This window comes from the organism of the source record quoted next, unplaced genomic scaffold (assembly GCF_019419815.1).
Source record: "Pyrus x bretschneideri cultivar Hongxiangsu unplaced genomic scaffold, Pyrus_bretschneideri_v1 Contig47, whole genome shotgun sequence".
NCBI lineage: Eukaryota > Viridiplantae > Streptophyta > Magnoliopsida > Rosales > Rosaceae > Pyrus > Pyrus x bretschneideri.
In genome coordinates, this window is record NW_025999784.1 from 315,124 (window position 1) to 342,941 (window position 27,818).

At 36.8% G+C, this 27,818-nt stretch overlaps 1 protein-coding gene across 2 annotated transcripts; it reads left to right on the top strand.

Annotated features, from left to right (window-relative positions):
* The first annotated feature begins 15,683 nt into the window (after nt 1–15,683).
* Nucleotides 15,684–27,696, top strand: LOC103961708 (cytokinin riboside 5'-monophosphate phosphoribohydrolase LOG7). 2 transcript variants are annotated; one of them, XM_048568097.1, is made up of 7 exons: nt 15,684–15,800; nt 16,937–17,034; nt 18,332–18,362; nt 18,457–18,556; nt 18,788–18,858; nt 19,549–19,702; nt 27,154–27,696. In XM_048568097.1, the coding sequence occupies exons 1-7, from the start codon at nt 15,693–15,695 to the stop codon at nt 27,309–27,311; spliced, it is 720 nt and encodes a 239-aa protein (XP_048424054.1). In that variant the 5' UTR covers nt 15,684–15,692; the 3' UTR covers nt 27,312–27,696. The 2 variants fall into 2 exon arrangements, with proteins under 2 accessions (XP_048424054.1, XP_009372569.2); XM_009374294.3 differs by lacking the exon at nt 27,154–27,696 and adding an exon at nt 20,443–20,538 and having other exon boundaries at nt 19,549–19,692.
* Nucleotides 27,697–27,818: the final 122 nt, after the last annotated feature.

A 27,818-nucleotide genomic window follows, 5' to 3' on the forward strand; every position in this document is an offset into this window, starting at 1 on the left:
TGATGGATCGAAGCGACTCTACATCAAACAATCTGGCAGCACCCCTGACGATCGTCCAGCGAGCTTAGAGGATACCGAAACAACGCTCTATATCCTTCCTGCACCCCTCTTGACAGCTTGCAAAGTATTTTTCCTTTGCACTTCGTGGACGTAGCACTGTTTTGACAAATGTTGACCATCGCGGGTAAATGTCGTCAGCTAGGTAGTATGGCCCGTCGTACATACATCCGTTGACCTCATACGTGACTTTTGGTGTCTTTCCTTGCAGTACATCGTTGAACACTGGAGATTGGGCAAGGACATTAATGTCATTTTGAGCTCCCGAGACCCCAAAAAGGCGTGCCAAATCTATGTATCAAAAGATGCCACCACCTCCAAAATGATACTTTTTGCTCCCTTTCCGTCCACATAAGCGTTTTGCCATGCACTTGAACAGTTTTTCCACGTCCAATGCATACAATCAATGTTTCCAATCATCCCAGGAAAACCACGCATCTCGGCCTTCTTCAACAGCCGTTCTAAGTCTATGTTTGTAGGTTTGCAGAGGTACTCAACGGTGTAGATAGATTCGATTGCTCTGCAAAACCTCATCAGGGACTCAAGAATGGTTGATTTCCCCATCCTTGTTATCTCATCCACTTGGTCTGCAGATGTTCCATATGCAAGTATCCGCAAGGCAGCAGTAATTTTTTACTCAGGCAGGAGACCCATAGCGCCAAAAGCATCATTCTTTTGCACAAAGTAAGAATCATGGTTGCAAACAACAATCATGATTTTGTTAAACAAATGTCGTTCCATTCTAAAACGATATCTAAAGTACGTATTAGGGAATGCACTATCAGGGACAAAATAATCATCCAAGAATTCCATACCTCGTCGTTGCCTGCTTCTATAAAGGTTTCCGAAACGGCTGGGCCTGCAAATTTGAGCCACAGCTTGGATGACTCAACAGGAATGTGAGGCTCTGCCCATTCTTACTTCGTCATCTCTCCTTCTACGCTCCTCATCTTCTTCTCTCTCATTTTTTGCCGCTGGTGATTGAACATTGCTTCTGATTTGTTAAACAATTCTTCGTCTTCCTGATCGAGTTCCCACATCATCCTTAAGGAAGAAGAAGACATTGTAAGAAAGAAGCAGAAACTACGAATAATGATACAGATTTTTGTGAAGAAGGAAACAGAAACTATAAATAATGATAGAGATCTTGAGAAAATTGGTATGAGATTTGTGAAGATGGATGGTGGATTATATGGAGGATTCAGAAAGGATTAGGTTGTACATAATGCCACGTGGCATGCCGTCATTTGTTAAAAATCTGATGAAAATCTATCCTCAAATATTGTAAACAGATTTTGACACGTGGCACGACGTGATTGGTTAATAATCTTATTAGAAATTCATCACCAATAATTGTATTTTCTGATAATGACACGTGGCATAACGAGTACGATTAAAAAATTTATCGGAAATCCATCCCCAATAATTGTCTTTTCGGATTTTATGACAAGTGGCGCAACGAGAACGATTAAAAATCTTATCCGAAATTCCAAATAAAATTATTTTGAATTATTTAATAATACTTCGGATAATGACACGTGACGCAACGAAAACAATTAAAAATCTTATTCGAAATTACAATTAAAATTATTTTGTATTATTTTATAAATAAAAAAAAATATTATTTTTTTATTGCCTATTGCCAGGCCTATTAAAATGTAACGGTGGAAATGTAAATTTTATTGCTAAGGTTATTACTGTTCATTAAAGCAGTTACGGTTCATAAAATAGATTGAATAGTGCATAACTTAGAGAGAGATTCCAACACTAACACTGGAGTTGCTCTAAAAGAGTAAAACGTATGCAGGTCACAACTTCCAACTTCCAAGGGAGTGGTGCATTAAAGAGTGAAGACGACAAGGTGCATTGCAGTTCAACTTTATCTGCGGAAGATCACATTTTTCTAATGTCGTAATCATTACTATTTGATTGATTGAGTTTGATGTGTCCGTAAATTGAATGAGCAAACCAATATCTTTTTTTTTTTAATTAGACTTCTTTCTCTTTCTTTTTGCTTTTTCCAAATTTAAATAATTATTATTAAATAACGTTAATATTTTATATATTTTTATAAATAAATAAAGTAAAATATGTAAAAAGAGAAAAAGACAAATTAGAAGGAAGTAAATACTACTCTTAATTTTTTTATTACAAAAACAAAATGTTGACATGTTTAAAAAGTTAATATTAAGAACCATACTGAATGCTCGACAAGTGTAAACTGAAAAAAATTTACTTTTGACAAATGTGATGTTCTGCCATATTTGTCTTGAGCCTTCCTTTCCATAACTTAGGTACTATGTTTTTGTAGTAATATTAGTCTTGAGTATAATTCACCGGAAAGTTTAATTTCGTGTTTTTAATATTTTAAAAAACTTTTAAAATTTGATTATTTTCTAATTTATATTTCTCTGCGAGCTAGGGTTTGTAGGTGTATACACCCAAATTTTAGGGTTGTATATCGATAATCTTGCATATCAAAATACCTAACTTTGTGGTTTTCTCAATTTCTAATTTATCATTTTGCTATGAAATTTTAGTGCGTATATTTCGTTTGAGTTCACTATTCAATATATCACAAGACTTTTGTATCTTAAATTCAAGTGTTAATAAGACAAATACATATCTTAAATTTTTATATATTCTAATATTATTAGCATGAAAAATTACCATGACAAGATTTTTGTATCTTAAATTTTTATATATTTTAATATTATTAACATAAAAAGCTACCATTACAGCAGATACAAGTTGTTACTGCACATTTTGCAAGAGAACCACACCACAAGACTTTTGTGGGTCTATGGTCCTATAATACTGCGGCCGCGGGGCCATCACTTTTCCAGAGAACAGAAGCGTCTGTCTTCTACTGTTGATGTACCTGAGCCGTAGATGTTCATACCATGACGTTAGCTGCATGTAAGATACACAGCATAAAGCGGGAAAGCACACGTGCGACAGGCCGCCGGCGAGCAACCGACTGGAGCTAGAGAGGGAGGGGACTGCAGATGGAACAAAAACCAGAGAAAAGATGGAAAGAAAATAAGAGAAAAGACAATGTGACAAAGGCATGTTCTTTAGACCGTGATGGAACTCTGCCTCGAGATTGTTGCATATATTTTATTGGTAAATGATAATCATACACGCTATTTTTAATTTTTTACGCACCTGTTTTTTATTTTTTTAAAGAATCATTGCATAGTCTTTCTTCAAAAATAAAAATAAAAATAAAATAAATAAATAAATCATTGCATAGTTTGCTACAAGGCCATTTAAGGCATCACATTCTCTTCAATAAGTAAATCCAAAATTAAAATTGGGGTTTTATCAACCCGTTCACAGGCGTTGCTCACCAAGAGACTCGAGCGAGCAAGTTTGTGTGCTGTGTTGTTTGCTTAGGGCGAGTATGGATTATCATATTTGATTTGTTATTTTTATTCTGTAAATTTTTTACCGTGCTTGAATTGAGTCAATTTGTAAGAATAATATGTTTTAATCCCCACTTTTTAAATACATGAGATATTCTACGGAAGAGATAAGAGTTTAAATTCAGGAAATAGTAATTGAAAAAATTCCTAATTATCAAAACAATTCATCAATATATTTTCATCTCTATACTTAAGTTTAATTTCTCATCTTGTAGCTAAGATGAAATAAGTTTAAAATATCACTAATATAAAGACGCAATAATGTTTACTCCTTCGGTAACATCATGATTTTATTTTTCTAAGAAGAAAACAAAATAATGTAAATTGAGAAAAAGCACCATTAGAGAGAGACTTGTATAAGACTTCTCCTTATATTGCCAATTGGTTTTATGGTGGAATTTTAACTTTTTTCATCGTATTAGAGAAGGTTATCCTGCGTGTAAAGTTTAACAGTCACACGTGCTCTACGTCATTGAATTTACTTTAATTATCCACATGCTAGAGTTGAATATTCATTACATGTGAAATGACATGTTAAAAGTATTAATTCCACATTGAAAAAAGAAGGGACACGTATATTCTTATAAATAGTTAGATTACTTCCTCTATTGCTAATTGATTTTATAATGAAAACTCAACTTTCTTTAAAGAAAACAAAATGACTTAATCCGATCCTGCATAAACTAAAAATGTGACATCCCACATCGCCCAGGGGAGTGATCCTTAAATGTATATTCCCATCCTTACCTAGCACGAGGCCTTTTGGGAGCTCACTGGCTTTGGGTTCCATAGGAACTCTGAAGTTAAGCGAGTAGCATGCGAGAACAATCCCATGATAGGTGACCCATTGGGAGGTTGCTCATGAGTTCCCAAAAACAAAACCGTGAGGGCGTGGTCGTGGCCCAAAGCGGACAATATCATGCTACGGTGGTGGAGCGGGCCCGGGAAGTGGTCCCCCCCGGGCCGGGATGTGACAATTGGTATCAGAGCCAATCCTTGGCCGGAAGTGTGCCGACGAGGACGTCGGGCCCCTAAGGGGGGTGGATTGTGACATCCCACATCGCCCAGGGGAGTGATCCTTAAATGTATATTCCCATCCTTACCTAGCACAAGGCCTTTTGGGAGCTCACTGGCTTCGGGTTCCGTATGAACTCCGAAGTTAAGCAAGTAGCGTGCAAGAGCAATCCCATGATGGGTGACCCACTAGGAGGTTGCTCGTGAGTTCCCAAAAACAAAACCGTGAGGGCGTGGTCGGGGCCCAAAGCGGACAATATCGTACTGCGGTGGTGGAGCGGGCCCGGGAAGTGGTCCCCCCGGGCCGGGATGTGACAAAAAAGTAGATAAGGAAGTATTGTTTATTCTTAATATTGTTTTCCTCCTTCTGACCAAAGATATATAATCTGTCGTACTTACATACTAACTTGCATGTGAACCAAATTATTAGATTAATGAGGGATAATTTTCTAACATACTTTTAACAATAGAAAATATGCTTGTTTAATCTAAATATGCCGTAAAATAAATTACAAATTAAATGCTTTTAAGCCAATCCACCGGCCATAGCAAAATCCCAAATTCCTTTTTTATCTTAATAACAAAATTTAATAGATAAATTTCCAACATCACAACAAGAACGTTTACAAAACAACATAAATTTCAAGCACAATAGCGTAGTAGACGTAGATAAGGAAGCAATCAGCTCAAAAGAACTAGATACTAAAGTTATTGTCTCACAGTGCGCTTGTCATGCTTTTCTCGTAGATGTTATTTGTAATGGTCCAATGACGGATTTAGGATTTTAATATCAGATGGTACAAATATAAAAGCTTAAAAAAGACAAAAATAACATTAAAAAATTAAACAATAAACTACCAACTTTTCATTCATAATTTTTATACAAATAACATTACAAGTTACAAAGACTAAATTCGTACATGATGAGGTTTCATGCTCTCAAAACGTGTTATGATAGTTTCATTGTCTATACAAGAAAAAACAAATCTATAATCATTTGGAACTATCCATTATAATTAAACTATCCATAATGAGATTGAAACTATCCAAAATGAACTTGAAGTATTTGGAAAAGGATTGTTTGAATTAATCGATAAGGATAATGATAGATAGACAAAATTTGCAAACTAATTAAATGATGTGTCACTAATAAGTGTGAACACGTTTTTCAATGTTTAAATAATAATCCAATCATCAATTTTATGTCATTTAGTTTACGAATTTTTTGTTTACAAAGTGAGTCTCTCTAGCAATATCCAATCAATAACAATTATCGCTGGTGGTGGCATGGTGATTGGTTGGGTGTAGTTAGAGGAAAAAGAGGATTGGAATTTGGAATTACTCAATTGGGAAAGTGAATACAAAATGGGAATGGATGGAGATCTCAGGCAGGAGGAGAGCGAATACTCAAAACTATGCGGCCTTTTATTTTGAATATTGGAAGTTCTTCTCGTTCCATTATGTATAGTAAATCAAAACTTTCCAATTCTTAGAGTAGAGAAATGGAAATTATCCAATTAATATTTATTAGAAAAAATAAAGAAGCAATTGACGATAATAGAAAATAAATTTAGGGTTGTACGATGTAGAATTGTATATTCCATTTAGCATTATAATGTTTTTCATGCTCTCGACTCTCAGGTGGGGGGCCGTACACAAAAGAAATTGGGTTTTATGCGAGACTGCATGCCAGATAACAACGGAAGCCAATGTCTCATTAATCATTATCCTACAACTTCAACGAGTAAATCAAGCTCTCTTTGTTTGGTCGGTTAAAAAACAAAGTTTTATTTAATTTTACAATGTAAAATTTAGGTGCGTTAGGTAATTATCTCGTTTTATATTTTAGAATATGTTAATACCTATTTAGATACTGCAATGCAGTGTTTATCTCCTAATTTTGTCTTTTATATTTGAATTTGGACGCTGCATTGCAAAGTCAGTTTCTTGGTTTCATTTTTCCATCGCTCACATTCCTTCTACATTACAAACCTTGTGCCACTCCTCATTTTATATTTAGATTTAGACACTACAATGCTACTGTCTGTTTCCTGATTGTGTTTTTTATATTTGGATTCAGCATTGCGTTGTAATGGTTGTTTCCTTGTTTCAGTTTTTACTTCACTCACCTACCTCCTATGCTTCACACCTCGCGCAAGTTTTATTTCTATATTTGGATTTAGACACTGCAATTTGGATTTTGTTTACTGGTTCTGTTTTTTTATTATTCACACATCTCCTACGGTTCATATCTCACGCGACTCCTGATTTTTATATTTGGATTTAGACACAACACATCGTCCATTTATTGGTGCTCTCTCATCTCCTATTTTAAGTGATTGCTTGGACAAAATTTAACATATTTATTCACCAAATTAATCGAATTAAACCCCATCGTCTCTACCATTTAAACCAAATTAATCAAGTCAGTGATTGTTTTGTTAAGGGCAATTCAAGATCCTTTGTGTTGGGGTTGCGACATATTTGCAGAACTGAATGATAGCAATAATTTCTACCAATAAACACAAATTGGAATTAGAAAAAAAGGAATGAAGAAAACAAAATCTGTTTGTTCAATACCCAAATAAATATTAATAAAAAAACTCACCAAATCCCCACCACCGCATCACGCATCTCCTCAGTGCAATTGTGGAGCCAAAAATAATCGAGAGAAATATGAAGACGACATGTGGATTCCAGGATTAAAATGACAAAATTACCCCTAAGGAATATTGGAACTCCTACGCACGAGCAATGGACAATCATTACTGAATCAAGGTCAAAAGTGCTCAAAATAGGTAATTATTCAAAACATATTTCTTCCATCCTCATCAAATTTTCTCCACAAGGTAACCCTCAAATCATTCCTTTCAATTTATATTAATTAGCTAATTAATTGATTAATTATTCAATTAATTTATTAATTAGCTAATAAATCATGAATCTCACCTAAAAAACCATCAAAGAGGCCGGTCCTCCTCCTCCTAAAGGGGCCAACCACATCCATATATAAACACCCTCATTTTCTTCAAAACCTAAGTTCTACACTATTGCTAAATTCTCTAAATTCTTCAAACACTTTTCCCTCACAATTCTAACTTCGGCATCAGAGGTTCTTCGGCCAAAGCCCCCCTTCATTGTGGACGCGTGAGGCTCTTGGCCTTGACCAAATGTGTTATTTGTTTAGTAGGTTCAATTTTGTCCAAGAACAAGGAGGAAGAAATTTGCATCCACAAATTGGTATTCATTGAGAGTTTGATTTACACGCTCAAAGAAGACTCTCGCATTCAAAGTTTTTCGTTCGTCTGATGAGACATGACCAACATAAACGAGTCATCTTTCGATGACAATATCGAGCAGACGGGACTATCCCACATAGATTGTAGAATACAAAGATTAATTCTGTTGTGACAAAATTAGCAGCTCAGCCTAATGGCGCGCCAGGGGCAAACAAGTACCAGAATGACACACCAACCTAACTACCAAGAACCGGGGGCAGGCCTTGTTCTCAACACTCCAGACGATTCAATACTGAAGTAGTACATCACTAGTAGCTGAGCATCACGGACCTAGTGGTCCAATTCCTCATGCTGTGCACAACCAGGCCCAAGCCAGCCCTAACTCTGCTTTCACAGTTATGCCTACCTGATCCACGACTCCCGACAGCCATTAATTTATCATTATGGCTCATAACTGTGCCAATCTTGCACCAGAGCTCCCAGCTGTGCCGATTTTGCCCTGTGGCTCGCTTCAACTAAGCCTTAAAATGGCACACAATGAAACCCCTAATGATGGCGCAATAATTCTGGGAGCAGCTCACTGTGCTTACACCCTTACGCGGGCTCTACAAGCAGTTCAAAGTCTCAAGCAGTTCGCTAAACAAGACCTCGCAAGCTGAGGATTATTTCAGTTATCCAGCAGTCTAGCTTTCCTCAACTGCACTCACGATAACGACTACCATGCTCTCCAATGCGAGAGAGTAAACTAATCCACCGACACCCATCTGGGTAAGTTTTTCAGTATGAGAGGATAAACTAATTGCTTTTTAGTGCGAAAGGGTAAACTAATCCCCCGATACCCATCTAGGTAAGCTCTCTAATGTGAGAGGATAAACTAATTGATCTCTAGTGCGAAAAGGTAAACTAATTCCCCAACACACATTTGGGTCTGCTTTCCAGGGCGAGAGGGTAAACCAATCCCCCGACACCTATCTGAGTAAGCTCCCTACTGTGAGAGGATAAACTAATTGCTCTCCAATGCGAGAGGGTAAACCAATCCCTCAACACCCATCTGGGTAAGCTCTCCAGTACGAGATGATAAACTAATTGCTCTCAAGTGCGAGAGGGTAAACCAATTCCCTGACACCCATATAGGTTTGCTTTCCAGTGCGAGAAGTTAAACTAATTGCCCTCTAGTGCAAGAAGTTAAACTAATTGCTCTCGAGTGCGAGAGGATAAACCAATTCCCCGACACCTATATGGGTAAACTCTCTAGTGCGAGAGGGTAAACTAATTGCTCTCCAATACGAGAGGGTAAACCAGTTCCTTGACACTTATATGGGTAAGCTCTCCAATGCAAGATGGTAAACTAAATGCTCTCGAGTGCGAGAGGGTAAACTAATAGCTCTCCAGTGCGAGAGCGTAAACTAATTGATTTCCAGTGCGAGAGGGTAAACCAACTCCCCAACACCTATATAGGTAAGCACTACTACAAAGGTGGCTTATTGTGTCGGTGGCTAGTGTCGGTTTTATATAATATACTGGCGGATAAAACATTTCCGACACCCTCTTTACATGGTGTCGAAATTAATGTTGGGTATAAGTGACATAAATTGTCTATGTTACTTATAACCAACATAGACTTCTAATGTCTCTTATAACCGGCATAGCTTTTAATCTTTTTAAATGGTGGTGTCGTATAAAAACAAAACTCTGTTGCTTTCAACTGACATAAAGTTAGTGTCGGTTAAAAAAAGAATCGTGTCTCTTCTGCCCGACACTAATAATTATATTTAAATATTTTAAAACCCGATGTCGGTTGTAGCCGACGCTAATAATTATTTTTAAAAAATAGGTTGTGAAATCACACGAACTTAACTACAAAATTTAGAGAATGAGTGAGACAAGAATTTTGCAAAATTTCAAACATCTTTGAAATTTAAAAATTTCACATCACTTCGGCACACTTCTCAAAATAAAAAGGAAGTTCAAATTTTATTTATTGGTTTATCTCATCCCATCAGCTAGTAACTGCAAAACTCCCCATCCCCAAACCGTGAGAAATTTTTTCAATTTTCTTGCTTCTTTCTTCCTCGTCCGCTTTGAGCCCTCAAGTATCTCCACCAATCACTCTCTCTCCCCCCTCTCAGGTTGGCTACTGATAAAATCCCAATTCACCACTCTTCCATTTCCTCGGTAACCAAATAGAGAACCCATTTGTAAAGTTCCCAACTTTCTCCTTCAATTGGATTAAAATTTGTTAATTTTTTGTCAAATGTTGACTTGAAACTTTGTGGTTCAGTTTGTGAAGGGAATTTATGGAAATGGACATTGATGAGCTTATGGGTCACAACTGGCCGGTGAGCATTTCGACAAAGAGGGCGATTTATGTGTGGAGATATAGCAAGTCCGAGCAGATGGGTTAGAATGCGAAGAAGCAGCAGATGAAGATCTCGAAGCATCTCTCCGGAGCTTTTTGGGTGCACGGCGGGGGCTAATTGGCTGTGGCTGGACATTACTTGCGACCGCTAGCACACCGCCTCTACTGCCTCAGATGGATCGCTTTTCACTTGGGGTAATTAAACTTCAATTTTTTTATTTTATTGTTTTAATTTTTATAAATTTGAATTCTTCCATTTTTTTTAATTTAATCAAGTAATTATATATTGTGTTTGGTTTATGTGCATTAGATAACCTGAATGTGTAAGCAATCGTTCAGGAGCTAGTGATTTCAGTCTGTTAGGAGATGGAACGAAGTAGTGAAGAAATGTATAGTATATTTGCAGAAATGCATGAGCGACAATATATTTGCAGAAATGCATGAACGAAGCAATTAAAAACTGAGACAAACATTTTTATTTTTTTATTATTATTAATATTTTGTGGTGTTGCTTATGGGCGACATTATAGTGGTTATTTTATTATCAAATTATTAGGTGGTGTTGGCTAGGACCGACACCAGTTTGCCTCATCAATTAATCATTGTCAATACTTAATGTCGCCTTTATCCGACGTGAGCCTCGATGTCATTTTTAACTGACTCTACTATCCTTTTTTATTTTATATTGCTTTCCTTATTTGTGGTGGATTAAGGGGACTAACCGACATCAATACCCTTTTCGTGACGCTAGCAATGGTGTTGGTTCCTTTATCCGACATTGCACGATTTAATGTCCGATTTTTTCCAAAAATCCAACAGTAATTGGGGTTTCGTGTCGGTTTTTACACGCTAGTGATAACCTCTTTTGTAGTAATGAAGCTCTTCAATGCGAGAGGGTAAACCAATTCCCCGACACCCATTTGAGTAAGCTCTCCAGTGCGAGATGGTAAACTAATTGCTCTCCAGTGTGAAAGGGTAAACTAATAGCGCTCCAATGCGAGAGGGTAAACTAATTGTTCTCTAGTGCTAGAGAGTAAACTAATTGCTCTCCAGTGCGGGAGGGTAAACTAATTCCCCAACACCCATTTGGGTAACTCTCTAGTGCGAGAATGCCACATAGCTCAAAAGATTGAATGCTTGAAAACCAACTAAGTATCAAATGGTCAGGGGGCAACAACCACTTTGCACTAACAATTCGCTCATTCGACACTTCATCTTCAACAGCTCCGATCTTGGCAACTCCATCCTTGATTGCTCTATCTACGGCAGCTGAGAAATCAAACTCAAGCAGTTTTCTTATTTTTGGCAAGCAACCCAAACGTGGCAGCCCAAACCGTGGCCTATGCCACGCCACTTCCTTGGCCCACGCCGAGCCAATCCTTGGCTTCAGTCAAGCTGAACAGCACAAGCAATGGCCCTTGCCACTCCACCTCATTGGCCCATGCTAAGCCGACTCTTAACCCTGTCAGCCGACGTGTCGCACCACCTCGACAGCTGCCCCGTGGCAGCACCACCTAAGAAGAAGACAAAGAGAATTAACTTTTTCTTACATCGGTGCGGGGCGGAGAAGACAAAGAAATCAACGGAAGACGGTTATTTACACAGGCAAGTAAAAAAGAGTGTTAGGGGAGGGGGAACAAATATCCTCTAGTTTTCTTTCTTTCTCGTAGGGATAAATAATAGCCCTCCGAAGTTGATTTAATCCCCTACTTAAGGTAGGCTTAAATAGGCTTTGGAGGCGATTTATTTCCCTTTCCTAGAAGAATCTAATTCCAAGTCCAAGTGAGAATCTGCATCAAAGTTGGAAATCTCTACACCTGTTGCCCTTTCTTGCAAGTAGCTCAGCAGGTGTAGGGGTATTTGTGGAGCCAAAAATAATCGAGAAAAATATGGAGGTGACACGTGGATTCTAGGGTAAAAAGGACAAAATTAACCCCGAGGAATACCGGAACTCCTACGCATGAGCAGTGGACAATCATGACTCAATCAAGGTCCAAAGTGCTCAAAATAGGTAATTATTCAAAACCTATTTCATCCATCCTCATCAAATCTTCTCCACAAGATAACCCCCAAATCATTCCTTTCAATTTATATTAATTAGCTAACAAATCATGAATCTCACCCAAAAAACCATCCAAGTGGCTCGTCCTCCTCCTTCCAAAGGGGCTGGCCACATCCCTATATAAAGACCCTCATTTTCTCCAAAACCTAAGTTTTACACTCTTGCTAAATTCTCTAAATTCTCCAAACACTTTTCCCTCAAAATTCTAACTTTGGCATTGGAGGTTCTTCGGCCAAAGCCCCCCCTCCCCCCCCAAAATTCATCGTGGGCGCGTGAAGCTCTTGGCCTTGACCAAAGGTGTTATTTGTTTTCTAGGTGCAATTTGGTCCAAGAATAAGGAGGAAGAAATTTGCATCCACATCAATCACCATAGCCACCCTGCTATACGTATAACAAAGCTTCATGCATGTTCAACCAAACTAAAGCTCTTCAAACCTATTTAACGAAAAAAAAAAAAAAAAACACTTTGGACTTGAAGAATAAAAACTGGAGGCACGTATAAAATATACTGCGGTTGGGATTGAAGAGGGAGAGATAAAGAGAGTAGGGAGAGGAAAGATAATCAAGAGAGTGAAGTGGTAAATAAGGACGAGAAATGGGATAGATAAGAAAAAGAATAAAGTGACGAGAGAAATATATAATAGTTATTTTCTAATTAGCCTAAATTTATGATCTATGCATAACTATTATAAATAATTCATTGATTATGTAAAAAAAAATGGCCATTAATATATGACAATTTGTCAAGATTTTATTGACCTTTGACTAAATTACTTGGTTTCAAAAACAATTCAAGTCATAAATCAAATGATCTGATTGTTTGTCACATCTCGGCCCGGTGGGGACCACTTTCCGAGCCTGCTTCACCATCGTAGCACGATATTGTCCGCTTTGGGCCCCAACCACGCCCTCATAGTTTTGTTTCTGGGAACTCACACGAGAACTTCCCGATGGGTCACCCATCCTGGGAATGTTTTCGCGCGCTACTCGTTTAACTTTGGAGTTCCTACGGAACCCAAAGCCAGTGAGCTCCCAAAATGCCTCGTGCTAGGTAGGGATGAGAATATACATATAAGGATCACTCCCCTGGGCGATGTGGGATGTCATAATCCACCCCCCTTAGGGGCCCGACATTTTCGTCGGCACATTCGCGACCAGGGTTAGGCTCTAATACCAAATTGTCACATCCTGGTCCGAGAGGGGACCACTTCCCGTGCCCGCTCCACCACCATAGCACGATATTGTCCGCTTTGGGCCCCGACCACGCCTTCACGGTTTTGTTTCTAGGAATTCACACGAGAACTTCCCGATGGGTCACCCATCCTGGGAATGCTCTCGCGCGCTACTCGCTTAACTTCGGAGTTCCTACAGAACCCGAAGCCAATGAGCTCCCAAAAGGCCTCGTGCTAGGTAGGGATGGGAATATACATATAAGGATCACTCCCCTGGGTGATGTGAGATGTCACATTGTTAGTGATTAGATTAACGTGCTTATTTTCTATTGGTGATACATCATTTAGTTTGTATATTTAATTTAACAATTTAGTATCTCTAACATCATCCAACTCTAAAATGTGAATGCCCTTTGTTTTTTCCCTGGTAACCATGAAAGTTTTGCTTTTTCTTCCTATTATTGGAGTCTTTTTATTGTACTTCTCTTCTATTATGAAATCATAACTAGAGGTTGACACTTGAAACCGAAAACACGAATCAAATCGAACTGCATCGAAAGGTTTGATTTTGTGGTTTTGAAACAGTTGCGGTTTTGAAATCAAACCGTAGAGTAGGAAATTGTTTGGTTTCCGTTTTGGCTTTTGAAAACCGCACTGAAACCAAAACTGTAGCCCAAATTAAATGTCATGTTTTAATTGGTTGTTTGTTAGAGTACATACATTTAGTATGAACTCAACTACACTAGAATGTCATCCATTTTCACCCCTATTCTATTTGACAATTAGCACTTATCAATGCAACCTTTCGAAGAGGAAAAGCTACACTGCATTTCTTTAGAAAACTGAAGAGTAGATTAACAAAATCATCCCCAACTTTTGCATAACAAACCATCTTCCTAGATTTAGTAACCATAAGCTTAACAATAAATGATGCAAATCAACACTTGCATTGGGATTGACATGTAATTTTCTTGTGCAAACTTACAACTTTTTTTGGTACTATACTATACCATCTTAGTAATTAACATGTAAAGGTGCAAAAACAGGTGCTCTATATCTATATATATGGAGTTGGAATATATGTCATCTGTTACAAGTAAATATAGTGTGTTGACTTATAAACACTTCTCCCATCCTCCTCATGTACATGTACAGTGTAGGCTTTATTAAGCTAATCAGCCTTTCCTGCCAAATACAAATCTCCTTCTTGGCCAAGTGAAAACATGCCGAAGATTCTATTTTATTAATTTTCAGCATAAATGAACACTTAGATTAGATCGGTGTAAACATGTACTGTGTGGAAAATGAGGTCGTCTTATGTGTAGATAAGGTGTAAATTTTAAACTATACATTTTTTTTTAATAAAAAACCAAACCAAAACCGTTTGAAACCACACCGAACTGAACCAAATAGTTTGATTTCATTTCGGTTTTGGCGCGTGTTAAACCGCATAGAACTTCACCACAAAATGTTTCGATTTCGATTGCGGTTTTACTCAAAACCACACTGAACCAAACCGTGTCCATCTTCAAGCATAACTTGACCATAAAAAAAAAAACTTAGAGACCTAGTGGTTGTGCAATGCAAATGTTTCGGTTGCACGGAATCACACTAATCAACTCAAAATAATTCATTAAGTTGCTGGAGAGTTACTTGGAACATCCCATGGTTAAGGATGAGCATCCTCTTTGGATTCTATTTGTGAGGATTTCAGGGATCACTTCATCATGTTCGTTCATCATACATCGTGTAATCATTTTTCGTAAAGTAATGTTTGTGTTCAATTTTAAACAAAAAAAATTCAAAATGATATCTGATTACAGAATGTTAAATGAACGAACACGATAAAGTAATCTCTAAAATCCACATCTGAATAGGATCCTATTCCCATGGTTAATACTTCTACAAAAATATGTCTCTCCAATATGTCTATGTTTTACAACCAACTACTCTATTTGACATCAAAACTACTTTTATATAATTCAAAATTATTTGGTTGGTTGCCTATCAAACAACAAACTTTTTCTTATAAGTTATATAACTGCAATACTGAAAAGTAGTACTACTATAAAAAAAAATTATTGATAAATAAAAGCGGTTTATAAATAGCAAATTCCAAACAAAACCATTAAAATATTTTCAACCTTTCAAATAGGAAAGTGAGTGCTCTAGAGCGCCCATGCCTATATATACAAATATATAATTGGCGAAGGCGTTGTAATATTTCATCCCATATAAACAAATACTCACTTTGTTTTCATTCCCAACCATCCCCCTCCCTCACTTGCTCAGAAGATCATCATTATTCTATCTCTGAGATCATAGAGAGAGAGAGAGAGAGAGAGAGAGAGAGAGAGAGAGATGGAAGAGACAAAGTCGAGATTCAATAGGATTTGTGTTTTTTGTGGTAGCAGTTCAGGGAAGAAAGCCAGCTACCAAGAAGCTGCTGTTGAACTTGGGAAGGAGCTGGTAATCAACGTTCGATTCATTTTTATATTTTCTCTTTCAATCTCTCTCTTTTTGTTCTTATATATTCATCCTTTTGGGTTCCAAAATTCCCACATAAATTGGAACAGTTCATCGCCAAAAGATCTATGTTTCAGAGAAAGTGTTTAATCGTATATATGTGCATACGTACCAAATTGATCTATTTCGGTTTTCTGCGAATGATTCTACTCCTGGGATTCAGAGAAGCCATATTTATCTTCTTTGACTTTCATAGGAATTTGGATTTAATGCATTGATACATTGTTTCCATTTTTGGCTAATTTAATTTCCTGAAACAATGTTTGCGGTCAATTCCTAGTCTTCCAATTTTTAAATTTTCTCCTATTTTGGTTTGCTTCTATGGAAGCTTGTAAAAAGAAGAATAGAAGCAACCACGAGGATGGTGCTTCGAACTTGGGTGCAGAGCGAAAGCTCACTGCACTAGCCAATTTGTCCAAGTTTTCTCAAGTAGTGTGGAGGTGTGAAGGGTCGTCTTGCAACCAAACAAGCCTTCAACGTGGGCTTATCATTGTTCAAGACCTAGAGCTAGCTAGCATTGAGCCTGATTAGGGTTTATGTTTGGCGTGAGAGAGAGGGAGGGGGGGAGGGAGGAAGGAGAGGGTGCTAGCTGTAAACTGGCTGTCAGTTAAGCAGCTTTCTTGCATGATCTGAGTTTTGATTTTAATTAAACCCTTTTATTTTTATAAGATAAATTAGTTTTGCAGCAGTAGTACTGGCCTCTATGTGGTTTTTATTAATTCTCTCCAGGCGGCCAGGAGGGAACCAAACGTGCTCTCTCGGTATCATGATCCTTTTAAGCGTGTTCACAAGCTTCCATGACTGAACCTCATCTCCATGATTTTTGTTTATGGGGTTCCATGACAAGAAATTTAATACCTATTTTTTGTAATAATAATAATTAATGTTCACACAGTAGCCTCTTTTTACCTAGCTAGGGTTTTTATTCATTCATTCATTCCATCCACTGAAACATACTATTATTATTTGCTGCCATTCTACTTCAAGTTTGTTTCAATCAAATCATACTCCATTTTATATTTTATGGGAACTGGGTTTCTAACACGTTGATGGGTTTTGAATTTCGATGTGTTTGGAAGGTGGAGAGAAGGATTGATCTGGTCTATGGTGGTGGAAGCGTGGGATTGATGGGTCTTGTTTCTCAGGCAGTTCATGATGGGGGGCGCCATGTCCTAGGGTTTGTAGCGCTCTCTCTCTCTCTCTCTCTCTCTCTCATATACACACCACACGCATAAGTTACCCTTATGAAATGATTGGCCAAATTGGGTTGCATTCTTATTTTTTATTGAACCATACCATGCAAATTAATCCCTATTATCTATTAATTTACTGGGTTCACAAAGGCAGACAACATAGAATTCTAGGATCAAATGCAACCCCATATTTTATAATGGAATTTGTGCATTCCCTTCTTCCATTTTTTTTTTATTGGGACAAAAAGGTTCACATATTTATGCAAAATTACCGTGTCTTCTGGGTATTGTAAACATGGTTTCAAACCGCTTTATGTGATCTACAGTAAATTCTAAAAGTTAACCTCCTTTAAATAGAGGCAGGTTCTCTACCCTTCCACTTCTCATATCTTACCGTGTTTTTCTGTTTGTGTGGTCACAGTTAAGTCACGTCAACATTTTATATTACTATTTCTTTTTGTCTTATTATTTCTATAAAAAAAATAATATAAAAAATTGACGTGACCATATAAAACAAGAGGGCATGGGAAGACATAAAAAGTGGGAGGGCAGAGAATCTGCCTCCCCTTTAAATTCTTACAATGTCAGTTCCCTCTCTGGAACTTCCAGTTAGAAAGATTTACAGTAATGGAAAAGATAATTAGTAAAATTATGGAGACTTTTAGAGAAGGACTGGCATTGCATTTTGTAAAAAGCCTGCTTTCCCTGTAATGTAAGAGCTCTTGGTCTCGTAAAAGTTTAAACACGTTCTGTGAAACACAACTGCTGCAAATTAGCATGGTCAATGCCCCTTGTTAGGTCGAAGGGATGTCAGCAAATTGCTAAATCTTTGATCAATTAAATATTCAGGTATATGCCTACTAGGCCATGGGGAACTTTTAGTAAATTCATTTGTTAATATATATTACCGGTGAAAATTTTCATTTCATTTTGTTTTTTTATTATGAAGTGGAATTAGTTTTTAAATTTTTTTAAAAATAAATCTGTTATGAAAATTGGAATAATGATAAAGTGGTTTCTTCTAACGTGGGAATACTTTTTATTTTTATTTTATTTTAAAATAGTGCATGTTGTACTAAGCTAAGTGTGAGGTTGCTCTAAAAAAACAGAAATTTTTTTGTTCATGTAATTACTAAATTGCCTATGTTTTTTACTTGAGTTCAATTTTGGTGAGGGGGTTAAAATGGTAATTTCATAAAATTTTGATTGATAACCAAAGTTTTATTAATAGGTAGTGTGGACATAGTGGTTTGCTGATAAATGTTCGTGGTGTTTTTGCAGTGTTATTCCGAGGACATTAATGCCTAGAGAGGTACATTTAAAGGCTTAATGTGCTGATTTTAAGTGACACATTTACCGATCTCTAAATGATTAATTAATAATGTGATCTGATTAAATTGTTGTAGATAACTGGTGAAACTGTTGGAGAAGTGAGAACTGTCTCAGATATGCACCAAAGGAAAGCCGAGATGGCCCGTCAAGCTGATGCTTTCATTGCCCTCCCTGGTATGGTTTTAACCCATGAATCGGACGTCACTTATGAAATTATTATTGTTGTCGAATGTTAAAGTTAGCGTGAATAGCTGATTCTTAACTGTTACATATGTGGTATTTACTCTTGATTTACACGCATCGAGGGTTGAAAGCCATCCATGTGGATGTGAAGTTCTGAACCATTATCCAAATCAACTCTCAATTGTTTTTGTAAGACCCTTTAATTGAAATTATTATGTTCAGGTGGCTATGGTACCCTAGAAGAATTGCTGGAAGTCATTACCTGGGCTCAACTTGGAATCCACCGGAAACCTGTAAGAAGAACTAAATTTATCCACCTCGTGATTCCAAACTTTACATGGAAGCAAGCCCTCACATGATTACATGTCGTATGTTTGTTCAAATGTAGTTGTGTTCTTGTAGATAACTGTTAATGTCCCCAAATTTTCTACAAAACCCTAATTAACAATCAATTTCTTCACATTATAGAATATTTTATTGTGTCCCTGTCTCTATGAATTAATAGGTCTATCATATGCCTACAATTTGTAAATATTTCATGTTTCTTAAGTACACGATTCTCTCTCTTTCATTTCATAATTCCATACAAGTATTAGTTAGCAACGTTGACGGGGAGATGATATTTGTGATGATGTGAGTCAATCTTATTGAGTGGTATGGATGTATGAGAAAGCTTCATATAACAGAGAATCAATGCATGTGGTACTTAATTCTAATTCACATGGAAAAACAACATAAGTTAGGTGGTTGATTATTTGGAGGATCTCCGTTTGAATGGGAGAAATCTTCTCAAATTTAATTTTTTAAGGTTTAAACAAGGTGAGGTTGTTGGTCAAACGAAGGGTGTTGTTGGTCACAAGACAATGAGGACATATGAACGACATACATATAATATGGAGATTAAATGGGTGTTTGAAGTTGATATTATTAATAAATTGATTGATTAATTAAATAATTTAGTTAGAATTACCTGTTTATTGTAGGTGGGGCTTTTGAATGTGGACGGTTACTACAATTCGTTGTTGTCTTTCATTGATAAGGCCGTTGATGAAGGCTTTGTTTCTCCTACTGCTCGGCACATTATCGTGTCTGCTCCAACTGCCAAGCAATTGGTCAGACAACTGGAGGTAATGCTTCGTGCCTATTTTCATCATATCATGTGCATCACAGAATAGAATATGATCATCAAGATGAATAATTAACGGACCGGATCGATGTGGTACGGTCTGGGGACACTCTCAAGTCCCTGAGGTGTTCAAACTATGCCTCAATGATGCTCATAGATTCCCATTGATCCTATATGCATGTGCTTAAGTTTTGGTAATACAAGGATGGTCTGGACAGAGTAGACTTTAAGCTTAGATTTTTATATAACCAAAAATGAAGAAATTTCCTTTGTATAATATGGATGCAACTCTCTTAATTGAGAACAAATAAATAAGAGAACCTTTTTCTTACATTGTATAGCATCATGCCGAATAATTAAGCATCGTTATGGGTTGGTCCGGTTCAATCTGGTCAAGAACTTTGGGTCCGTCCAAACTCCATCTGGCTAACCTTGGCGACAATGCTGGGTTGGGGGAAAGGCGTCCTTGTCCCCGGTTGCATACAAGTGGATTTCAACTAAGTTTGCTATTCTCAGTACCTAGGTTTAGATTTGTTTGAAGATTTACCTAGGATTTCTAGGTCGGATTTGTTGCGAAGTTTTTGTTGTTGTACTTTAGCCTTCCATGTTACGAAAAGTAAATGTGTATTTTCATATAATTTCATCAGGGAAGATTAGTACGAATTAACCCTTTTTGTTATTTAACTACACCGTAATTTACAAATTTACTGAACGATCTGGTTAATGATATGTTTTGGTTTTTTGGCCTCAGGAATATGTACCAGAGCACGATGAAATAACATCAAAGTTGGTGTGGGAGGAGGTGGACAGAATAAGTTATGTGTCTGACCCCGGAGTAGCCACATGAAGTGTTGCTTGACTGATCATGCAAAAGCCCTCCTTTTTTTGCGTTTTGGGTTTCACAGTATATACGGTTAATATATGGTACGACACCGTACAGCAGCAGCAGCAGCAGCAGAGGAACTTTGGGTTTTTTGTTTTTGTAGCTGAAGCCAGAAACTCTCTCAAGGTCCTCTTATAATATATATTTTGTTGGAAGGTTAAAAAAAAAAAATTGAAAATGGTGTAGGAAATGCATTGCCCTTTTTGTAAAACTGTGAGGGAATCAATTCAAGTTTCTTCTTGGCTGGCTGCATGGTTGTTATACTGTGTCGATTCTTTAATTTGCGACGATGTCTTCTGGACATGTATAGTTTCTACTTAAAATTTGTGAGGAAAATGTTAGGATATTATACGAAAAGATGTATTGCAATAGGAAATGATATTCCATTTCAGCTTCTGTACTCTCAGAAAATGTCCATGTGTAAGTTATAACAACTATATATGATATATTCATTTTTTTTTATTCCGAAAAAGGATACTTAAATTGAAGTCTCGAGTTTGATATTCATAATTTGTCAGGGTCTTTTTATAACCAACGATCTCTGAGCTATTTGAAGACTTGTCATCTGGTCCTCAAACTTCAATTATATTTTTGACATATGATAGCATTAGTTAGTTAAATTGTTAGGATAGATGAATTGATGGAATCAAATTCGCACAAAGGTGCATAAATATAATTATTTTTCACCACTGTGGTAAAGCATCAGATTTCTCAAACTCCAAATATAGATATTGTTGTTTTTGGAGTTGACATGAGTATATGGAACACATCCTTTCTTGGCACAATAGGCCGAATAACTATTTTTATTTTCAGTATGTATTCATGAGCTTATAGTTCAGTTATTTAGGAGCGTTCACTCTTCCAACTTAGTTGACAGATTACGTACGGAAAAAAATTAAAAGATTACTGGACCGATTACGTATGAAAAATGGGTTCATGTTTCATGCAGATATAACATATTAAACAAGCAGACTTGTTATAGCAGCTAAAGCAACATGACAACTGAGTTGACAGAAGACCACTTCACCAATTCACTATTTTTGGTTTTAATTTACAACAAAGAGAAAGCATATGTTAGTTAGGCTTATAATTTTATAGTTAGCACCAATTAATGGTTGTGTTTGCTGCGTTAAGGTTTCAATAAAATTAAAAATAGTTTGTCATGAAACTTGAGGACAGCTTGTTGATTGAGTTCTAAAAGCCAGGTGGTGTCAGCATGTGAGGCACATGTAGATTATTAATCTCCAAATTGCACTTGATTAAGCACTCGATTAAGGATTTAAGTTAGGTATAGATCTAATGAATCAGAATAAGATCCTCACCCTCAAAGGTCAACTCAAATAGTCAATAAATCAAAGGCTTCTCTTGTTGTTGGGTGGCATATAGCTTCGTATGTAGGTTATCTGCATATCTTTTGCTCAAGTTTTAGATATTTTGGTGGCTTTTAAATTTCTAAGACAATGGAAAATTACCAAAAAGAATTAAGGGGGAAAATGCGAAAATGTTCATTTTATTTTATAAAAAGAATGTCAAAAATGTAAGTTGCTTGCTTATGTGCTAATTCAAGGTGTACTTGGTCTTCATAAGAGACTTGATTTTTTTTTTTCTAGTTGAATGCACTGCAACATGAATAGGTCAAGAAAAAAAACAAGTTAACACCCTTTATGAGTACAAACTCATATAATTTAACATAACTATAGAGAGATTTGATTAATGCTTGGTTCGTACCAATTAACGATTGTCAGTCATTTGCGCATGGGTGCGTAGACGATTAAGGTGTGTTAAGTTGTGTTATGATCGTAATTGATCGAGCAGTACAATGCAAGAGGTTTGGGAGTTCGCGTGGACATACCAATCGCCCCAACCTTAGTGATCAGTTGAATAGCTCCAATTGTTGCATTGAGGCAACTTTGAACGTGATTACAAACCCTAATTACAAGTGAGTGTGAGGAAACACTTTCACTATGGCTAGTGCTATTCACACGACTATTTTTACTTTCCACACTCCTTTGTTAATTTTTTGCTATCGGTCTTCTTCAATTCATCTGGTCCAAAAGGCTGCAAATTGATAGGGGTATGTGAGAAGTAAAAATGAGTATGTAGATGGCACTACCCTTTGAGTATATGTAACTGTAAAGATGAAGATGCCAAGTCATAATAAATGTTGTTATTAGTTTGTTATAAGTTTGCTGTAATGTATTCTGTTTTGGTTAGTTAGAGTGTAAATAGTCAAAGATTATATATTAGTGGTTGTATCATTCATTTAAAAATTAATGAGAAATACACTTTTCTTAGTGTTTAAGAAAAACTTTCAGATAAAGTCTTGATTTTCTATATGGTATCAACCGCCTCTTGCCTTCCGGCCTCATCGATCCTCATCGTCTTCGCTTCGCATCTCTAATTTTTTTATTGTTTTCAAGGATTTCATCTCAGCTGCCATGGTTTCTGCTTCTGATTCATCATCTCATCATGAATCGCTTCAAAATCCAGTACCCAATTCCTCTTCTCCAAACCCTAATTTCACAAATTCGTCAAATTCGTATGCATCTTTTACAATCAAAACATTGGAAGCATGGTTCCAATCAAGCTCAAACGATCCAACTATCTTCTATGGCGTGCACTGTTTGGACCGATTCTCTGCCGTTACAAGCTTTTTGGAATCGTTGATGGAACTGAGTTGTGTCCACCGCCTTTTCTCCCAAATCGCTCCATCAATCCTGCCCTTGAGCTCTGGTATGAGAAAGATCATAATCTTCTTATCTAGTTGAATTCTACACTTTCTAAAGATGTCCTTCCCTTTACCGTTAGTGTATTTTCTTCTTGCAATCTCTGGATCAAGCTAGAGCAACATTTTGGTGGTGTTTCTGATGCTTATATTCACCAGCTTCAATCTCGTCTCCAAGCCATACAGAAAGGCTTTCAATCTGTGTTAGATTATCTGCAATAGTTGAAAGAAATCTCTGATTCTCTCTCTACTGCTGGAGCATCGATCTCCGATCGCGATTTAATAGTGGCAACACTGGCTGGTTTACCAGATGAGTTCGAATCGTTCATTGATTCACTCATGTTTTGCCTTTCATCCACTTCTTTAAATGAACTACTTGGACTTTTTCTCACAAAAAAACTCTTCATGTCTCGTCGCAAGAAGATCTCATCCAATACAGAACCGTTTCAGGCGTTCTCTGTGCAGTCACAAGCACCTCTACTTCCCACTCCACCGCCTCAAGCATTTGCCGCTTATAATCAATTCTCACATCCAAATTCTTCTCAATTTCCCTTTAATCGTGGAAGAAACAACAATTGAGGATATCAATTCAACAACAACAATTGTTTCCATCACAATCGTGGTTCTCGGGGTAATTTTCGTGGAAATTCTTCAAATTAAGGTCAGAATCAAGGGTTTTGTGGTTTTAATTTCTCTGGAAATTATATCATCTGTCAGATTTGTGGTTCAACAAGCCATGAAGCCATTAATTGCTTCGATCGCATGAATCCTAACATTCCTGGAAGAATTCCACCTACAAAACTTGCGACCATGTGTGCTCATTACAACTCCAAACCATCTTCATCTTGGCTCATTGATTCTAGCACCACTTCCCACATCACAAATGACATTGCCAACATCAACTCACTAACACCATACACTGGAGAGGACAAAGTCTATATTGGTGATGGTAAAGGTCTGTCCATACACCATATCGGTTCTTCTTCATTGCATACTTCTTATGCTGCCTTTAAATTGCGCAATGTTCTTCATGTTCCAAAAATGAAGCATAATATGTTGTATGCTTATCAGTTTCTTAAGGATAACTATTGTGCATTAACTCTTGATTCTGATGGATCCATTGTAAATGATCGTTCTACGGGGAAGATGCTTTTGTAGGGTCCAGTTAATGATGGTTTTTATCGTTTGCAAAGCTCTTCTCCCCTTGGTTTATCATATTCCAGCTCTTCTCATGCTCTTGTAAGTGTTCCAGCTCCTCTCAGGCTCTGGCATAGTAGGTTAGGCTATCCCTCTTCTTCTATGTTTCGTACACTACTATCTACTAATAAACTTGCAGTCAAAGGAACATCAACTGTGGATTTCTTTTGCTCTGACTATGCTATAGCAAAGAATCACAAGTTACCTTTTGGTTCTTCCACTTCATCAACTACTCATAGCTTAGAATTGTTACATTGTGACTTGTGGGGTCCTGCTCCTGTAACTTCAGTGAGTGGATTTAAGTACTATCTACACATAGTTGATGATTTTAGCAAGTATAGTTGACTCTTTCCTTTAAATGTCAAATCTTAAGTGTATTCTACTTTTGTAATCTTCAAAAACCATTTAGAAAACAAAAATGGCAATAAAATCAAAACTATACATTCTGATTCCGAGGATGAGTTTACCAATGTATCTTTTAAATCTTATCTTCATACTTATGGAATTTTTCATCAATTGAGTGGTCCACACACACCATAACAAAATGGTTGTGTAGAAAGGAAACATCACCATCTAGTTAAGTCAGCTAGAACTCTATTAGTTCAATCACGTATTCCTCATCAATACTGGGTTGAAGCCTTCACTACTGCACTATATCTTATTAACAAATTGCCACACTCTGGGATTACACAATCACCTTGGGAGTTATTATGTCATACTATTCCAGATTACTCCAAGCTCAAGGTCTTTGGTTGTCTGTGTTTTCATGATTAAAGTCTTATGTGTTATCCAAGCTTGATGGAAAAAGTAAAAGTTGTGTTTTCTTGGGATATAGCTTACATCATAAGGTATATAGATGTTTGGATACAAAAACACAAATGGCTTATATTTCAAGACATGTAGTCTTTAATGAGACTACATTTCCTTTTCATGGTTTTCATCACCCTGTGTCTTCTGTTCCCTCTTCTTTGTCTCAGAATATTGATTTGGAGTTTTCTCTACCCTCATCTATTTCCTCTCCTGCTCAACCTAGTACTTCAACAACTACTACTCCAGTTTGTATTGTACCTACCTCACATGCTTCACTTTTACCAAGTGACACCACAGACTCCAATCACTTTTCTGAGCAGCAGGTTCCACATTTGCAGCAGGTTAAAAATGTACATCCCATGATCACAAGGTCTAAAAATGGTATTTCCAAACCAAAGGCATTTAGTGCAACTAAACACCCTCTTCATTCTTCCATTGAAGTGATTCCTACTACATATCTGCAAGCTTCAAAATCTGCAAATTAGAGATTGGCAATGCAAAATGAGTTCAATGCACTTTAATCTACAGGTACTTGGATTCTTGTCCCTCCTATATCCTTTAAGAATATTGTTGGTTGTAAATAGGTATTCAAACTTAAGAAAAACCCTGATGGCTCCATTGAAAGATACAAAGTCAAGCTTGTTGCCAAAGACTTTCATCAAAAGGAAGGTTTAGATTATCAAGAAACTTTTAGCCCTGTCGCTAAACCTGTCACCATCAGAATATTGTTAACTTTTGTTATTCAATTTAACTGGTTTCTTAGTCAGTTAGATATTAGCAATGTTTTTCTTCATGGGGATTTGAAAGAAGAAGTGTTCATCATACAACCTCCTAGGTTTCAAGATCCATCTCTTCCTAATCATGTGTGTAAGCTAAAGAAATCCTTATATGGTCTTAAACAAGCCATTATAACCTGGTTTGATAAGTTGTTTTAGGCTCTTAAATCTCTTGGCTTTACTTAATCATCTTCAAATGCTTCTCTGTTTGTTCTTAAATTCCCAACCTTGGTCATTGTACTGGTTTATGTTGACGATACTCTCATTAGTTGTCCCAATACTTCTCTCTGCAAACAACTCATTCAACAGTTGAGTACCCTATTTCCAGTCAAAGACTTGGGACCCTTACATTATTTTTTTGGTTTGGAAGTTCACAGAACCAAAGATAGTATTTTTCTACATCAAGGCAAGTATTTACTTGATCTTTTACAAAAGACCAATATGGATGGAGCTAAACCCTGTTGTACACCCCTTAGTTTTACAAAATTGGATCATAATGGTGAACTGTTACCTAATCCCACTGAATATCGATCTATAGTTAGTGGCCTACAATACCTTACCTAAACCAGACCTAATATTTCATTTGTTGTAAAGCAAGTGTGTCAGTTTATGCATGCACCAACAGTTACACATATGCAAGCAGCAAAGGGAATTTTAAGATTTCTCAAAGGCACTATCTCTCAGGGTATTCTTTTTAAACAAAGTCATTTACATCTTTCTGCTTACTCAGATGCAGATTAGGCTGGCTGCACATTTGATAGAAGACCTACTAATGGTTTTTGTCCATTTTTAGGTTCTAACCTGATCAGCTGGTGTGCAAAGAAACAAACAATAGTGGCTTGTTCATCCACTGAGGCATAATATTGATCTTTGGCTCAAATTGCAGCAGAGATTACTTGGATATGCAAAGTATTGAAAGATTTTCCCATGACTGCTAAACCCACCCTCTGGTGTGTGATAACATTTCAGCCATATATCTTGCTTCTAATCCTATTTTTCATGCTCGCACTAAGCATGTTGAAATAGATTATCACTATATCCGGGAATTGGTTCTTGCCAAATTAATCAAAGTTCAATATGTGTGTAGCCAAGATCAGATTGTTGATATTCATACAAAGTCTTTTTCCAAAAATAGGTTTCAGTTTCTACAATCCAAACTCTCACTTGGAACTCTCAATTCTTCCAAGTTTGGCTTGAGGGAGTGTAAAGATGAAGATGCCAAGTCATAACAAATGTTGTTATTAGTTTGTTTTAAGTTTGTTGTAATGTATTTTGTTTTGGTTAGTTAGAGTGTAAATAGTCAAAGACTATATATTAGTGGTTGTATCCTTCATTTAAAAATTAATGAGAAATATACTTTTCTTAGTGTTTAAGAAAAGCGTTCAGAGAAAATCTTGAGTTTCTATAAACTGTTCTTCTTTTCTAATGGTGGGAATCTTGTGGCAACTTACGACGTAGCTCATATTGAGTGAACCTCATAATTCCTTGTATTTGTGTGATTAGTTTACTTTTGTGATTCTTCGCGTTTAGGGAATCTAGAACTTGATATCATAACAACGCATACAAGGAAAATTCAAAATCCTAATCATCACAGCAGCTGAAAATTTCTCTACTGACCTCAACTCTGGTCGAACAAATTCTACGTCCGAGCTAAAGTTTCGGATTCAAACTCAGAACTTCAAATGCATGGATAAACGCTCTTAACTACTTAAACTACTAATTCCAATTACAGCCGG